Source organism: Neoarius graeffei, chromosome 19 (assembly GCF_027579695.1).
Source record: "Neoarius graeffei isolate fNeoGra1 chromosome 19, fNeoGra1.pri, whole genome shotgun sequence".
NCBI classification, from domain to species: domain Eukaryota; kingdom Metazoa; phylum Chordata; class Actinopteri; order Siluriformes; family Ariidae; genus Neoarius; species Neoarius graeffei.
In genome coordinates this window covers 64,267,939-64,286,660 of record NC_083587.1, presented here as the reverse complement: position 1 = coordinate 64,286,660, position 18,722 = coordinate 64,267,939, and the positions used below count along the sequence as shown (strand labels likewise).

The window sequence follows — 18,722 nt, the reverse complement described above, 5'->3', positions numbered from 1 at the left end:
AAAAATTAATGTAAATATCTTATGCCAAATTACACTACCGTTCAAAAGTTTGGGGTCACCCAGACAATTTTGTGTTTTCCATGAAAAGTCACACTTTTATTTCCCACCATAAGTTGTAAAACGAATAGAAAATATAGTCGAGACATTTTTCTGGCCATTTTGAGCATTTAATCGACCCCACAAATGTGATGCTCCAGAAACTCAATCTGCTCAAAGGAAGGTCAGTTTTATAGCTTCTCTAAAGAGCTCAACTGTTTTCAGCTGTGCTAACATGATTGTACAAGGGTTTTCTAATCATCCATTAGCCTTCTGAGGCAATGAGCAAACACATTGTACCATTAGAACACTGGAGTGAGAGTTGCTGGAAATGGGCCTCTATACACCTATGGAGATATTGCACCAAAAACCAGACATTTGCAGCTAGAATAGTCATTTACCACATTAGCAATGTATAGAGTGGATTTCTGATTAGTTTAAAGTGATCTTCATTGAAAAGAACAGTGCTTTTCTTTCAAAAATAAGGACATTTCAAAGTGACCCCAAACTTTTGAACGGTAGTGTATTATGGCATGTTGCAAAAAATAAAGAAAAACTCAGAGTCCTCGTCTCCAATTTACGAGTAAGAATGCAGTTAATGCATGAGTCCAAGTCCGAGTCATCAGTGCTCAAGTCCAAGTTGAGTCACGAGTCCTTAAAATTAGTGCAAGAGTCGGACTCGAGTACCACAAGCCTGCTGGAGCCTCTTCAACATCCAAACATCAGCACCTGATTTCACTAATGCTCCTGTAGCTGAATGGAATAAACACAAATCGCTTTAGCCACGCCTCAAAATCTAGTCGAAGGCCTTTGCACGAGAAGAAGAGAAGAGTGGAGCTTATTATTACAGTAAAACAGGAATAAATCTGGAGTGTGATGATAAATAAGCACATCAGGACATGATGGTCGGGGTGCACAAACTTTTGGTTGTACAGTACATTTTGCAAAAATTGTGATTTTGTTTATGATTGCTTACGATGCAGGACAAACATGTCATAAAGTAGTCATAAAACAAGTAAAATTAGCATTACGGGTTTACAGATCATAAATGTACTGTATTATTTTCGTTTCTGCTGCTGATGTGAAACTCATTTGTGGTTTTTGCTGCAGGAGATAAAGTGCACTGTGATTTTATAACAGCATGCTAATTCGTTCATTTCTCTCTCTCTCTCTCTCTCTCTCTCTCTCTCAGACAACGCCCGCCTCAGGCGGAAAAGCATCGCCACTGGGCGCCAGCCGAGCATGGAGACCCCTCCCATAGCCCCCCCACAACCCTTCCGACAATCCGTGAGTACCCCTCCATCCCGTCCTCGCTCGCTCCTGCCTTCTCTTTCTCTCTCTCTCCCTCTCTCTCCCTCTCTCTCGTCTCCTCGTCCCTTCACCCGCAAAACCACATGCACACCGCCTCTCCCTCTTTCTCACCCTTTCTCTCTCCCGCTTTCTCTCTCTCCATCCCTGCCCTGCCCCCTTCCACCAGAAAGACGAATCCGCACCCCGCCCCTCTCTTCCTCTCTACCTCAGTCTCCGTTTCTCTCCCTTTCTCTTTGCCCATCCTCTTCTCCCGTCTCTCATTGTGCCGGAGAATGGAAGGTCAAGTCCAGCGTCACGGCTCTGCCCTCGTCTGAGGTACGTGAATCCAGAGACGCGTGGCACGGTCATGCCAAGTGCCAGCGTGAGAGAGATGCCAGAGCGAGTGGCAACAAGGTGCCAGACAAGCAATCTTAGTCAGTCAGGAAGTAAACATGCTCACAAGCGTAACCAGAGCCAAAACCTGAGTCAGTCGCTCAGATCTGATTATCTGATGATCTGCTGGTCCACTTGGGCTGAACTTATCAGTGCTATCAGTGAAAACAAAGTTATTTTTAATGAATAAAATATAATTGAAATTGACGACTGAGTTCTAATACTTAGTGAGTCGTGAGGATGACCCACATTTTTTAAATGTCTAGTTTAGGCCACACCCAGATCCAGATATTTGGAGCAGTGTATCAGGTAAAGACACAGATAGTGCCATTGTGTCACAGTATCACGTTCATTAGTCGTGCTGGTTTGTAAAACTGCAGTGTTGGCAATGCAGACAGGACACATTTCTCTCCAACACGACACGTGTGCTCATCTTCTCAACCTGCTCCTTTTACCTCATGCACTTCATTTCCTGTTTCTTAAATCTAAATACAGGTTTAGATCAGAAAACAAATTCGTTTTCATCCCTCTTCACCTGGATGCAGTAAATTCCTGGATTTGTGCGACACTGATGTTAACCTGCATAAATAGTTCCAAGGCTACCTTAATGATCTCGCTTTGGAATACCTCAGGAAAAGGTTGGTCAACTTCGCGGCGGTCCATGGAAGGAACGCTCGACATACAAACACGAACGTTATCCTGCTGCATTTGTGATAACACATTTGCATTCAGTGCTGCAAAACTGTGCAACTCACTTCCTCTGGACATAAAACAATGCAAATCTCTCGCGGCGTTCACAAGCGCCGTCAGGACTGTCTTTCCGTGAAAACTATGCATCGATTTGTAAATAATTTTTTGTTCAATTTTATGACAGATTTTTTTCTTCCTGTTACTATTGTCATTTATTTTATCCACATTCACTGGATATGAGCAATCGCGTGCTCTGATTGGCTACTCTACTACTAGGATATCAGCTCATATACCGTTAGTAGAGAAAAACAAAATGGTGGAGCGTGTTGCTGAACCAACCGAGGACTAAATAAAAACTCGACTCGAAAACAAAACCCCCAAAAATACAAAACAAAAGCAACATAATATGGAATAAAAGTATTTGATGGTAAGAACGTATCTTTTTTTTCAAGAATTATTATTATTGTCGTATTTTTCACAAATTGCGACTGTCGTGTCGCTGGTTTGTTTACATTCTAAGCGGAAATGATTTTGTCGGATGTTTTGTATAAAGTTTTTATTTATCGAATTTGCAAAAAATAAAAGTGCTCTGTTTCTCAAAATCCAGTGAATGTGGATCGAATAAAACAGTTATTCCACTCAATCTCGTCGTACACTACTGTTCAAAAGTTTGGGGTCACTTTGAAATGTGCTTATTTTTGAAAGAAAAGCACTGTTCTTTTCAATGAAGATCACTTTAAACTAATCAGAAATGCACTCTATACATTGCTAATGTGGTAAATGACTATTCTAGCTGCAAATGTCTGGTTTTTGGTGCAATATCTCCATAGGTGTATAGAGGCCCATTTCCAGCAACTCTCACTCCAGTGTTCTAATGGTACAATGTGTTTGCTCATTGCCTCAGAAGGCTAATGGATGATTAGAAAACCCTTGTACAATCATGTTAGCACAGCTGAAAACAGTTGAGCTCTTTAGAGAAGCTATAAAACTGACCTTCCTTTGAGCAGATTGAGTTTCTGGAGCATCACATTTGTGGGGTCGATTAAATGCTCAAAATGGCCAGAAAAATGTCTCGACTATATTTTCTATTCATTTTACAACTTATGGTGGTAAATAAAAGTGTGACTTTTCATGGAAAACACGAAATTGTCTGGGTGACCCCAAACTTTTGAACGGTAGTCTATCTATCTATCTATCTATCTATCTATCTATCTATCTATCTATCTATCTATCTATCTATCTATCTATCTATCTACAGTCTGTTAATATCCAGGATCTTCATGTTGATGTAAAAATGTTTAGTCAGTGCAGTTTTCTGACCAGGAGACAGAAGCTTAATCCAAAGACACATATGTTCAAAAGTAAATTAGCTGTTTACATCCAGCCTCATGATCTGATGATAATACTGTTAAATAAACCCAATTAACACACACAAAATGTTCACCGTATGTGTTCTGTACCTACAATATATTGTACTTGTGAACTTTTGATTGGTGGCTGCAAATAAAACATCTCATCTCATTATCTCTAGCCGCTTTATCCTGTTCTACAGGGTCGCAGGCAAGCTGGAGCCTATCCCAGCTGACTACGGGCGAAAGGCAGGGTACACCCTGGACAAGTCGCCAGGTCATCACAGGGCTGACACATAGACACAGACAACCATTCACACTCACATTCACACCTACGCTCAATTTAGAGTCACCAGTTAACCTAACCTGCATGTCTTTGGACTGTGGGGGAAACCGGAGCACCCGGAGGAAACCCACGCGGACACGGGGAGAACATGCAAACTCCGCAAATAAAACATTTCTATCAAAAAAAAAAACAGGAAGAAAAGTTTAAAAATAGATTTATTTTGTGCTTTAAAGATTAATTCAGCACGTTTAGGAAATGTCATGATCTGAAATAAATGAGAAGTTAAATTATTATTATTATTATTATTATTATTATTATTATGAATGGATTTTTTTTTTCTGAATTGGAATTGGGCTAATGAAAGTTGTGCCATCTTTTAAACCTGATCCTAATCCTGTCTGTTGCTGATGAATGGGAATATTTATGGTACAACACTGCCCACTATTGGTGATTCAGAGACAGTGCAGGAAAATTGTCGCATCATCGACTGTTGGATTGAGGAAAATAGTCTTCAACAGTTTTATTTATATTTTTAAGGTCACCTCTCAAAAGGTTTCTTTATCATTGATCAGACTTTCTTTCCTCCCTTTCAGTTTTGTAACAGTATCTCGTTCCACATCGACTTTTTGGCCAGAACTGGACATTTATCTGAATTGTGTTGAAGGAAGCCATTTCTCATAGCAGACTGTTGACTTGTTTTGTGCGTCTCTCACTAATCCTGAATGTTTTATTACAGAGTTTTCTTGGCCGAAGGCTGAAGGGGTCTATTAAACGAGCGAAGAGTCAGCCCAAGCTGGACCGCACCAGCAGTTTCCGCCAAATGATCCTCCCACGATTCCGCAGCGCTGATCAGGACAGGTGATTACAACTTCTCCTATTTTTACAAACATTCTGATTGATTTCCCTCCTTCAGTTTTCCTACAAAGTTTAAGCTTAAGAAATAAGGGTCAGTTTTTACCAACCACATCGCCTTATTTGCTGTTAGCTACAGAGCCCCCTAAGGGTTACAATGGAGGTTTTTTTAAAGCTAATTTTGTATTTCCTCACAACACTTTTGCATAAAGCTTTAGGTTAATGCAAAAGTACTACAAAGGAACACAAAAGTAGCTACAGTGGTGTTTGAAAGTTTGTGAACCCTTTAAAATCTTCTGTATTTCTGTATTTGTGAACCCAGTTAAACAAATGAGACAAAAATATTATACTTGGTCATTTATTTATTGAGGAAAATGATCCAATATTACATATCTGTGAGTGGCAAAAGTATGTGAACCTTTGCTTTCAGTATCTGGTGTGACCCCCTTGTGCAGCAATAACTGCAACTAAACGTTTGCGGTAACTGTTGATCAGTCCTGCACACCGGCTTGGAGGAATTTTAGTCCGTTCCTCCATACAGAACAGCTTCAACTCTGGGATGTTGGTGGGTTTCCTCACATGAACTGCTCGCTTCAGGTCCTTCCACAACATTTCGATTGGATTAAGGTCAGGACTTTGACTTGGCCATTCCAAAACATTAACTTTATTCTTCTTTAACCATTCTTTGGTAGAACGACTTGTGTGCTTAGGGTCGTTGTCTTGCTGCATGACCCACCTTCTCTTGAGATTCAGTTCGTGGACAGATGTCCTGACATTTTCCGTTAGAATGCACTGGTATAATTCAGAATTCATTGTTCCATCAATGATGGCAAGCCGTCCTGGCCCAGATGCAGCAAAACAGGCCCAAACCATGATACTACTGTACCACCACTATGTTTCACAGATGGGATAAGGTTCTTATGCTGGAATGCAGTGTTTTCCTTTCTGCAAACAAAACGCTTCTCATTTAAACCAAAAAGTTCTATTCTGGTCTCATCCGTCTACAAAACATTTTTCCAATAGCCTTTTGGCTTGTCCACGTGATCTTTAGCAAACTGCAGACGAGCAGCAATGTTCTTTTTGGAGAGCAGTGGCTTTCTCCTTGCAACCCTGCCATGCACACCATTGTTGTTCAGTGTTCTCCTGATGGTGGACTCATGAACATTAACATTGGCCAATGTGAGGGAGGCCTTCAGTTGCTTAGAAGTTACCCTGGGGTCCTTTGTGACCTCGCCGACTATTACACGCCTTGCTCTTGGAGTGATCTTTGTTGGTCGACCACTCCTGGGGAGGGTAACAATGGTCCTGAATTTCCTCCATTTGTACACGATCTGTCTGACTGTGGATTGGTGGAGTCCAAACTCTTTAGAGATGGTTTTGTAACCTTTTCCAGCCTGATGAGCATCAACAACGCTTTTTCTGAGGTCCTCAGAAATCTCCTTTGTTTGTGCCATGATACGCTTCCACAAACGTGTTGTGAAGATCAGACTTTGATAGATCCCCGTTCTTTAAATAAAACAGGGTGCCCACTCACACCTGATTGTCATCCCATTGATTGAAAACACCTGACTCTAATTTCACCTTCAAATTAACTGCTAATCCTAGAGGTTCACATACTTTTGCCACTCATAGATATGTAATATTGGACGATTTTCCTCAATAAATAAATGACCAAGTATAATATTTTTGTCTCGTTTGTTTAACTGGGTTCTCTTAACTATTTTTTGGACTTGTGTGAAAATCTGATGATGTTTTCGGTCATATTTATGCAGAAATACAGAAAATTCGAAAGGGTTCACAAACTTTCAAGCACCACTGTAAAACAATCCCCACCATGACCCTTAGGGGGCTCCAGAGTTTGCAAAAGAAATTAATGGAATCAAGAACAACAGCACCACCAGTGGTCATAAAAAGAATTACATATCAGAAATAGATACTGGGGCTGATTTCTTTCTATCTATAGCCCAGACTTTAGATTCATGAAGCTTATCATTTACAATAGTTTTCAGGTGATTATACAATGAGTTTTACAGAATAAGGTTTGTGCACTTTAAGCTAGCTTTACTCTGTACGATATTCGACCCAAATTTACTGTCGCAGGCACAATCACACAACCTCTCGTCGGGAGTTGAGACGCTGCTTTTAGTGCCACTGCGTCTAAAGACACCTGATGAGAATGCTCTGCAGTGTTGGAAAATTTTGATTCAAATCTCAAAGTGCTCGGAGTCCACCAACAGGAGGACGGCATCAGATTACACAAAACTCACAGGACAGCTACGAATACGGTCATAGCAATGTCAAAGCATAAACAAAACATCTGGGATTTAAAAGATGATGAATTTTGGCTGAAGAGAGAATGTCTTTCTAGCCCTCTGTGGATGGGATGGGATGGGATGGGATGGGATGGGATTACATTTAAATGTGGTCCTGGGGTAATTTCCTATTTTACAGGTGCTCCTCTGTGACTTTATTTCTGTCTGGACCAGCCATGTCGATGTTCTTCTCTGTCCACCTCTGAGACATTACCTACTGTTTGACAGTATTGAGTTGCATCATGCATGTATCAGTGACCCTCCACCAGATAGAAAACATTTCCTGAGTCACGAAACGAAATATGCAAATATTGCTTCTCATATACTTTGTGATTATGGGTTTATTGTGTTTTCAAATTATTTATTTAAGAAAGCAAGACACATTTCAGCCGTTCCTTCCTCCAGTTTTTTATTGTTTACCAGCAGAGTCATTCTGCCTGTGAGGTGGAACTGATTCCTTAATCGGGCTTGAACCCTGACAAAGTGCTTTGTATGACTGTATAATAACCACATAAGTAAAAACGACCTTGCAGTGGAGTGAGTGCACTCACAGATGGTCTGAGGGCATTTAATGTGATGCAGCTCTGTAAAGTCATTATAGAGTCTTCTTGTCCCTCTTGAACTTTCTTTGGCCAGATGCTGTTATTTGGTCAGGTCCTTCAGTCATGACTTATTCATTCTTTCATTTATTTTCAGTGCTGAGCTGATGCTACCCTTGGCCTCTCTGATGATTGGTGTAAAAAGAATTTTGGAAATGTGCCATGCTTACAGATTAAATGAAGTCTCTGAGATTTGCTTTTCAATCATCGGCTGTTAGGATGTTGTCTTTTTATGTTTCTATCAAGAACTTGTGATGGATATGTAAGGAATAAAACATTGTGTGTGATGCTTTCATTGTAAATTAATGAGTAATGAATTGGTGTGATGAAGTGGAATTTCTAACATCATCCCAACGTTGGTGACACCAGACCCAACCCTGATTCTTCAGCTTTTGACCCTGGGCTTGAGTTGAACTCTACAGTTTGAGACTCTGGAATTGACTCAGACTCTTAAGGTAAGGACTCAGGTTTTGAGTCTGACTCTATGGCTTCAGGCTTTGGACTCATCTTGAGACTCTGGATGTGATTTGGAATCTAGAACTACAGACTCTGGGCTTGACTGTGACTCCATAGCTTCAGATTCTGGACAATACTTAGACAGCTTGGGATTCTGGACTTGACTTGGACTCTACAGTTTGGGACTCTGGACTGGATTCAGAGTCTAGAGTTTGGGACTTTGGGCTTGACTATGACTCCATATATTCAAATCCTGGACTTGTCTCTGACTCTAGCTTTGGTCTCTGGACTTAACTTGGACTCTAAAGCTTGGGACTGAACTTGACTTGAAGTCTAGATCTAAGGACTCTGGGTTCAACTGACTGTATGGCTTCAGATTCTGGACTCAATTTCGACTTTATGGCTTTGGACTCTGGGCTTGACTCCAGCTCTGTCTTTGGACTCTGGACTTGACTTGGACTCTACAGTTTGAGACTCAGGACTTGACCCAGAGTCTACAGTGAGGAACTCAGGATCTGAGTTAGAGTCTCAAGCTAGGGGCTCTGGAGTTGACACAGAATCTAGAAATAGGGGATTAGGATTTGAGTCAGAGTCTTGAGCTAGGGGCTCAGTATTTGAGTCAGAGTCTAGAGCTAGGGGCTCTGGAGCTGATGCAGAATCTAGAGCTAGGGGCTCTGGAACTGAGTCAGAGACAAGAGCTAGGGGCACAGGATTTGAGCCAGAGTTGAGAGATAGGGGCTCAGGACTTGAGTCAGAGTCTAGAGCTAGGGGCTCAGGATTTGAGTCATAGACGAGAGCTAAGGGCTCTGGAGTTGAGTCAGAGTCTTGAGCTAGGGGCTCAGGATTTGAGCCAGAGTCTCGAGCTAGGGACTCAGGACTTGAGCCAGAGTCTAGAGCTAGGGGCTCTGAAGTTGATGCAGCGTCTAGAGCTTGGGGCTCAGGATTTGAGCCAGAGTTGAGAACTAGGGCCTCAGGATTTGAGTCAGAGTCTTGAGCTAGGGGCTCAGGATTTGAGTCAGAGTCTCGAGGTAGGAGCTCAGGATTTGAGTCAGAGTCTTGAGCTAGGGGCTCAGTATTTGAGCAAGAGTTGAGAGCTAGGGGCTCAGGACTTGAGTCAGAGTCTAGAGCTAGGGGTTCTGGAGTTGATGCAGAGTCTAGAGCTAGGGGCTCTGGAGTTGAGTCAGAGACAAGAGCTAGGGGCACAGGATTTGAGCCAGAGTTGAGAGCTAGGGGCTCAGGACTTGAGTCAGAGACGAGAGCTAGGGGCTCTGGAGTTGAGTCAGAGTCTTGAGCTAGGGGCTCAGAATTTGAGCCAGAGTTGAGAGCTAGGGGCTCAGGACTTGAGTCAGAGTCTAGAGCTAGGGGCTCTGAAGTTGATGTAGAGTCTAGAGCAGGGGTGGGCAATTATTTTTTCCATGGGGCCACATGAGAAACAGAAAATTTTGTGGAGGGCCGGACCAAAAGGCTGAACTAAATTCTGCATAATATTAATTGTATTTCTTTATATAAATCAATAAATAACATTGTTTTTACAAGCTGCTAAGACTGGTAAGAGTCTGGAAAAAACGAGGTTGCCTTACAAAAAATGTCATTTATTCAATCAAATTTCCCAAAACAATGGTTAACAAAATGTGAATGTTTGTACCATTTTTTTTCAGTCACATTCACCCCAAAACACAATAAAGACATCACAATATTGTCTTTCTGCTCCAAATATCAAGCAAGATGCATCATATTATAATAATGATGCCCACATTTGTAGTCTAATCACCTCATTTGGTGTTTTTCATTTTTTCGGATCTGCTCTCCGCAAACTAAACACACGGCTTTATCTCTGACTTCAGTAAATAAATATTTAGCAGTCCATGTTTTGTTGAAAGCCCTGCATTCGGCATCTACCTTTCTTCTTTTTGTGGACATTTTGGGAGCTAAAGTCTTCTTGTGACCTGCTCGCAACAACGTCGATTTGGTGTAGGAATCAGATCTATAGATCGGCTCGGGCGCCTGCTGGTGACGTCACACTATGTGATTGGCTGGACCGTTTGAAGAATGACGTACAAGTTTGTGGTTGGTCTGGACAAATTACGGAAGTAGTTATCGCGGGATTAGGTTTCATGGGATTTCATGTCATGTTCATGTCGTGCACATTGTGTTTTTGTTGAACACAACTTCAAAATAAAAGCAATGCACATTCAGAAAAGAAAAAAAAGAAGAAACCGGTTGTACAAATTGCGATTCAGTTCATGCATGAGGTAAAATTAGAAAATACGTTTATTTTGTAATTTCTAATTAACCTTACGCGGGCCAGTCAGAATGAACCAAAGGACCAGATGCGGCCCGCAAAATGCCCAGGTCTGGTCTAGAGCTTGGGGCTCAGGATTTGAGCCAGAGTTGAGAGCTAGGGCCTCAGGACTTGAGTCAGAGTCTAGAGCTAGGGGCTCAGGATTTGAGTCAGAGTCTAGAGCTAGGGGCTCTGCAGTTGGTGCAGAGTCTAGAGCTAGGGGCTCAGGATTTGAGTCAGAGTCTAGAGCTAGGGGCTCTGCAGTTGGTGCAGAGTCTAGAGCTAGGGGCTCTGCAGTTGGTGCAGAGTCTAGAGCTAGGGGCTCTGAAGTTGGTGCAGAGTCTAGAGCTAGGGGCTCTGCAGTTGGTGCAGAGTCTAGAGCTAGGGGCTCTGAAGTTGATGCAGAGTCTAGAGCTTGGGACTCAGGATTTGAGCCAGAGTTGAAAGCTAGGGCCTCAGGACTTGAGTCAGGTCTAGAGCTAGGGGCTCAGGATTTTGAGTCAGATTCTAAAGCTAGGGGCTCCAGAGTTGGTGCAGAGTCTTGAGCTAGGGGCTCAGGATTTGAGTCAGAGTCTAGAGCTAGGGGCTCTGGAATTAACTCTACTGCTTCAAACTCGACTTAACTTGGGACACTGGGCTTGACTTGGACTCTAGAGTATAAACTATGGAACTCAGACGAGACTCATTGCAACTTCTGACTTAACTAGACACGTTAAATCTCATGATTTAGTGACTGTGATATACACCATATATTGTCCAAAACCTTTCTGTCCTCAAAGGTGGCAATTCAGCCTAATGAGCATCAATATCAAACAGTTTAACAGAAGAACCTACATCCTATAAACTCCAAATGGAATCCTAGTAACACCCCATTCTCCACCTCATCCCCCACCCCCTTGCTGATCACTTTCACTTTCTCTCATTTTGGATCCTGCAGCTTACATAACTCCTTGATTTACTTAAAGAAGTCCATCTTTGTCTTCTCTCTCTCTCCCTCCCTCTCTCTCTCTGCCTTTTATGCTGTCTCTTTCTCCCTCCCTCCTCCACACCCCTCTTTTTTCACTTTTTTCATTCTGACTCATTCTGATGGATCTATTTTTATACCACTCTCTCTCCCCACTGTATGTCTCTAACACCCTGATGCACATTTTATTCCTGAATGTATACAGTAACAGTAATGCTATGAGGATACGCCAGAGAAAGCTCCAGCTCTCATGGAGTCCAGAGGATTTTCAAACCTTTTCTTGTTTTACGTGCTTAATCTAAAAGGGCTTAATTTCCCTTGATTAATATGTCTTTTGGATAACTTCATTATTATTTTCTGGGTCTGTCTTGTCTTGTTTGTCTTGTGCTTTACTTTAAGCGTATGGATCCATCTAGCTTGTGTGCTAGAAGGTGCGGTAAGTGTAGGTAGGTGTTTGTGGATGCTGTTTGTCAAACCGATTCACTGACGTGTTGTTTAAAAGGCATTTCATTTGAACTTGAACGTCCAGTTACCTGTGAGGATGCTTTATTCACAGTTACTGATGCTTCAAAGGTATGTACCAAAAATTTGCCATCTAAGTCTTAGCCGAATGCGTCACTGAGTAGGTGTTTAACAAGTTTCTGATCTTGTTGAAATGAAGTAGAAGGTTAATTTTGTCTGAACGAGTCGGCGTTGGATGAGCCACCCTTTGAGTCCAGTCCTGTGCTTTTTCAGAACTTCCTTAGTGACTGTATATTGTTCCTTGTCTCCTTGCAGGACTCGCCTGATGCAGAGCTTCAAAGAGTCCCATTCTCATGAATCCCTGCTGTCTCCCAGTAGTGCAGCTGAGGCACTGGACCTCACACTGGACGAGGATGCCATCATCAAACCGGTTCACTCCAGCATTTTAGGGCAGGAGTACTGCTTTGAGGTGAGAATATACCGTAGCTCTTGTGAATAGTACATATAGTCGATGAAAAGTATAATTAAAGTTTACAACCAACGTGAACTCTCACTCTGAGAAACCACAAAAAGTGTAAACACCTCTGTCCGGAAACTTTTCCAGTAAGTTCCGGCTTTACATCAGACTGTTACAAAGTGCTGATGCCTGAGACTCCTTCTGCAAATGTCTTTTTACTGAAAACTTCACTGCATCCTTGTTGAATAACAACATAATTTATCCATTGATTATTACGCTACGATTATGCTCAGCTCAATCGCCGTACAAGTTCCTGTGAATGAGCGGTTACTACAGAAATGTTAATGTATTAGAACAAGCGCATTCATGTGATTTGCAGCTGCACTACTGTCAGAGCTGCTGTTATAGAAAATGAATCAATAGCATCCATCCATTTTCTTCCGCTTATCCGAAGTCAGGTCACGGTGGCAGCAAGCTAAGCAGGGTATTCCAGATGTCCTTCTCCCCAGCAATACTTTACAGTTCCTCTTGGGGGATCCCAAGGTGCTCCCAGGCCAGATGAGATATATAATCTCTTCAGCGTGTTCTGGGTCTACCCCGAGGTCTCCTCCCAGTTGGACATGCCCAGTCAACCTCCAAAGGAATGCGCCCAGGAGGCATCCTAATCAGATGCCCAAACCACCTCAGCTGACTCCTTTCGACATGAAGGAGCAGCGGCTCTACTCCAAGATCCCTCCGGATGTCTGAGCTCCTCACCCTATCAGAGAAAGCTCATTTTAGCCGCTTGTATCCATGATCTCATCCTTTCAGTCACCACCTAAAGCTCGTGACCATAGATGAGGGTTGGAACGTAGATTGACTGGTAAATCAAACACTTTGCCTTCTGGCTCAGCTCCCTCTTCACCACGACGGTCCGTACAATGCCTGCATTACTTCTGACGCCACCCCAGTCCGCCTGTCCATCTCATGCTCCAGTTTACCATCACTCATGAACAAGACCCCAAGATACTTGAACTCCTTCACTTGGGGCAGCAGCTCACTCCCAACCTGGAGGGAGCACTCCACTGTTTTTTTGGCAGAGAACCATGGCCTCAGACTTGGAGGTCAATACCTTCTGACCAATCAGAATCCAGATTTCAACAGAGCTCTGGTATTGGCCTATTATTGAGGAAAAGTTGTTGAAGGATCGAATCCACTAAACAATAGTCAAACTAATAACAACTGACAAAAATTAACGATGAACAATGAATGAACGACACTGACAAAGATAGAGATTTGTCCAAACTTTGAGTCTTATGTTTAGTCACACTTATCAAAAAGAAAATTCAACTAAATGACAGATGAGCAATGAATGAACGATGAACAATGATGACAGCATCCCATTACCATGACATTTTATTAACTGCCAGCATTCATTCAGTGATTGTCATCACTATTTTTCCTTTTAATGCCATTATCTTGTATCTCAGGTGACGACTGCTTCGGGAACAAAGTGCTTTGCTTGTCGATCGGCTGCAGAAAGAGACAAATGGATCGAGAATCTACAGAGAGCTGTGAAGCCCAACAAAGTGAGTGGAACAAATGATCATCATAGATATCAGTTCATTTTTCTCTCTCATCCATCTACATCACATCACTTTCAACATTTCTACATTTTTCCAGAAGGACACCATGACATTCTTAGCTAACTGGGACTCAAAACAGCAGCAGAGCTGCTTTTCTAACTTCGTACCCGTCTTCTGGGCCACCATTTTAATTCTGTGAAGTTTATGAAGATCATTCTTCAATTCTTTGCCTCTTCTCTTCTTCCTCTTATTATCTCATCTCATTATCTCTAGCCGCTTTATCCTGTTCTACAGGGTCGCAGGCAAGCTGGAGCCTATCCCAGCTGACTACGGGCGAAAGGCGGGGTACACCCTGGACAAGTCGCCAGGTCATCACAGGGCTGACACATAGGCGCAGACAACCATTCACACTCACATTCACACCTACGCTCAATTTAGAGTCACCAGTTAACCTAACCTGCATGTCTTTGGACTGTGGGGGAAACCGGAGCACCCGGAGAAAACCCACGTGGACACGGGGAGAACATGCAAACTCTGCACAGAAAGGCCCTCGCCGGCCACGGGGCTCAAACCCGGACCTTCTTGCTGTGAGGCGACAGCGCTAACCACTACACCACTGTGCCGGCCCTCTTATTATTATTATAGGGTTCATCGGTTTCATTTCTATACAAGTTATATCCGGGTATATACCATACACCTGGGGAATATAATTGTCGATCATATAATTGAAAGCACTTTCCGTAGGATATGTGCAGTTCCCAACAACTCTATTTTCTGAATTTGGTTGATCTCACTACCTCCTGGTATTCTCCCAAGGTACTCACTCAGTCCTTTTTTTATCACCCCAAGCGCTCCAATAACGACTGGGATCATTTTAGTCTTCATACCCCACATTCTTCTTCTTCCTCTTCTTCTTCTTATTTTTAATACAGACATCTTGTGTTCTTCTCACCATTTTTACATTTTATGTCTCAAATATCTCATGCTACAAAGTTCATATTTCCATTCTTTTTTTGTGCTTCTCATCAAAACACATGGTGCTCTTTGGGAATGGAGTAGAACTTTTGGATCTTAGATTGACTGATCCATATGCTCAGTCAGCAGGAGCCCGGGACTGAATTATGATACATAGATGACAGCAAGAGTTTCCAAAAGCCATCAAAGCTCCTAGAAATGTATCTTAGCTGATACCTTTTCAGGAAGAGATGAAAGGACACACCAAGGATACTCATTATCTCAATGTACATGCTGATCAATTTATTTTATTGATGGAAGCTTGAAGGACAGAGAGGCTTCTTCTGGCATACCAATTAAGCACTATTTTCTGGACACAACTGCTTTTCAAATGGCGGTATATTTAGCTGAACTAAATTACACCATAAAACACAGGCCAAAGTGAACCAGTGGCATTTTGATCTGATTAAATGACTCAGCCTTTATGAAAACATCACTCTCTTTATCCATCCGAGCACTCTGCTCTTCCACTGGGGATTTTGAACATAGTTTGAGCCTTTATCTCTTGCACTCATTACACGTTGAGTGCTAATCTTTCTTGAACCGTGGCCAACCCTGAGTCCTCTCACTCCCTGCAGCATTTCTATTTTTAATATTTCTATCTTGTTAAATAACCTGTTATTCAGTTCCGCTTGCTGTCAGATATAACCTTTACCAGCATCAGCAGTCATTTCTTTATTTCCATGTTCTTACGCCATACGCCTACATGTCTCGACCAGTACTGAGCAATCCGCTCTTTCCTCACACTCAGGACAACAGTCGGAGAGTGGACAATGTCTTGAAGCTCTGGATCATCGAGGCCCGGGAGCTGCCACCCAAAAAACGTTACTACTGTGAACTGTGTTTGGACGACATGCTGTACGCACGCACCACCAGCAAACCCCGCACCGACACTGTCTTCTGGGGCGAGCACTTTGAGTTCAACAACCTCCCGGCTGTCCGCAACCTCCGACTTCATCTCTACAAAGAGACGGACAAGAAAAGACGCAAGGTAGGATAATTCATTTATGGCATAAAAAATGGTTCCTGGGGTGACCGTGATTAGCGAGTTAGTGTAATATGTTATGTTGTCAGTATGCAACTGAGAAAATGCACCAGTTGGCTTCCAGACACAAAAAACCACATTACATTACAGTCATTTATCAGACTCACTTGTCCAGAGTGATATACAGCATACCCAGAGCAGCCTGGGGAGCAGGTGCCTTACTCAAGGGCACTTCAGTCATTCCTGCTGGTCCAGGGGATTGAACTGGCAACCTTTTAGTCCCAAAGCTGCTTCTCTAACCATTAAGCCATGGCTTCCCTACCTTGTAGCACTCAGCCACTCTTAGTATGCCACGTTTATCCATATAAATAGCTTGTGTTGACCAAGCTCTTAAAAAGTGCTATTTTAGAGGGATGAAAGACATTGTGTAACTCTGCATTTTAGTTCCTCAAACTTGAGCAAAGTAGTACACTGGCTAGCTGAGGTACGTGTGTGGGCTTGCACAGTAGCTTTCCAGTCTGGAGAAAACTTTTAAGTGGCAGTGATTGATTGAAAGCGATACTGATCCAGGGAATCACATTTATTGCTCATGAAGATAATAGTTCTCTCAGCTATCTAACAAATAATCAGCTTACGTAGCTTAACCTAAATATATCAGTCAGAATACATCTTGGGTTACACATCGATGTGTTCGATGCAGCAGGAAAAAGCTTCCACTGCATGTTACTTTGTTGAGACCTAAAGCAGACATCACACTTGCGTGAGTACAAGGGAACCTCTTGGTTGGTTGGTTTCATTTTTGAACGGCAAGCGCAAATTCTTTGTGTTTTGTGAAGTTTCACCCACAGTTCCTAAACAGTAACCCTTACCAACAGGAGAAAAGCACATATCTAGGACTGGTCAGCATCCCCATATCCAGCATCACCGGTCGGCAGTTTGTAGAGCAATGGTACCCTGTCATTCAGCCCAGTGTCCTGGCCAAAGGAGGCGGTGTAGGAGGGGGTAAAATCATCAATGCCTCTTTGCGGCTCAAGTCTCGCTACCAGACCATGAGCATCCTGCCAATGGAGCTGTACAAAGAATTTGCAGAGTATGTCACCAACAACTACAGGACGTTGTGTGCTGTCTTGGAGCCTCTGCTGAGTGTCAAAAGCAAGGAGGAAGTAGCCTGTGCACTGGTACACATCCTACAAAGCACAGGGAAGGCAAAGGTAGATGCTTAGTGTTAGTATTAACTGTGTACACTTATCATTCCTTTTGTATCTTTTGGTTACAGGTGAACTGTCTGTGGTGTGACGACATTTTCCTTTTCTGTGTTTAAGGACTTTCTTTCAGACATGGCGATGTGTGAGGTGGACCGATTCATAGACCGAGAGCACCTTATATTCCGAGAGAACACCTTAGCCACCAAAGCTATAGAAGAGTACCTCAAACTCATCGGACACAAGTACCTCAAGGATGCTTTAGGTGATAAGTTTTAGTTATTGTAGAGCGGTGCACAGGACTATTTTTTTCAATCCTATCTTCCGCAGAAACAAGTGAGCAAACTTGACTTCTGTCACAGAAACTATGACTGTCGCCAACCACTCCTGCAGAAATTGTGACCAAACTCAAACAATCCCACAGAAACTGTGGCCATATTTGACCACTCCTGCAGAATATGTGACTGAAATTGTCCACCCCCACCCCCGAAACTGTGACCAAGCTCAACTACTCCCATAGAAACTGTGACTGAACCCAACCACTACCACAGAAACTATGACCAAAATTGACCACTTCTGCAGACACCTTCAAGTCAAAGTCAAAGACCTTCCCATGCCAGGGCCTGGTCTTCCCAGGCAGTCTCCCATCCCAGTATTAACCAGGCCCTTAAGGTGCATTGGGCAGCGCCGATCTCTGCTTCTGTAGCCCTCAACCTTTACAGCTAGGGTTCCGGGGTGGGGGTGGGGGGTGGTATAGTGCAGACACCTTGACAGAACTCAACTACTCCCATAGAAACTGTGACCAAACTTGACCACTCCCTCAGAAAATGTGACCAAAATCATCCATTCCCACAGAACCACTGCCTCAGAGGCTGTAAAGTTTGGCCAAACTCAACTGTTCTCACGGAAAGTGTGACTGAACTTACCCAATCTCACAGAACTTTGACCAAACTTGACCACTCCTGAACTTCACCTCTTCTCCAGAAACATTGACCTAAACTGACCATTCTCACAGAAACTGTGACCAAAATTGACCACTCCCTCAGAAACTGTCTAAACTCAACCATCATCACCATCACTGCCGAACCCGAACCGGGCTTGAGGCAAACCATGTTTGGTTGACTTGGCCAGAATCGCAGCAGTAGCGTGGCCAGTTCCTTTCTGCACACTCACACATACACATTCATACCTATGGGCAATTTAGAGTAGCCAGTAAACCTAACTGCTTGTCTTTAGACTGTGGGGGAAACCGGAGCACCCAGAGGAACCCATGCAGACATGGGGAGAACATGCAAACTCCACACAGAAAGGCTCCCGTCCGCCAATGGGCTCAAACCCAGAACCTTTTTGCTGAGAGGCGACAGTGAGAACCACTGCACCACCATGCCGCCCTGAACTCAACCAGTCTTACAGAAATTGTGACCAAACTTGACCAGTTCCACAGAAACTGTGACCTGACCTGACCGCTGCCAATTAAACTGTGACTGAACTTGACCACTCCAAAGAATCTGTGACTGAATTTGACCACT

At 43.0% G+C, this 18,722-nt stretch overlaps 1 protein-coding gene across 1 annotated transcript in view; it reads left to right on the top strand.

Annotated features, from left to right (window-relative positions):
• Nucleotides 1-12,295: 12,295 nt before the first annotated feature.
• The window catches only part of syngap1b (synaptic Ras GTPase activating protein 1b), a 41,463-nt gene continuing 35,036 nt past the window's right edge, over nt 12,296-18,722 (top strand). The window contains exons 1-5 of the mRNA XM_060901001.1: nt 12,296-12,439; nt 13,897-13,995; nt 15,758-15,997; nt 16,867-17,202; nt 17,314-17,458. Of these exons, the coding sequence (XP_060756984.1) occupies nt 12,296-12,439; nt 13,897-13,995; nt 15,758-15,997; nt 16,867-17,202; nt 17,314-17,458 (964 nt within the window). The remainder of the gene's footprint in view (nt 12,440-13,896; nt 13,996-15,757; nt 15,998-16,866; nt 17,203-17,313; nt 17,459-18,722) is intronic.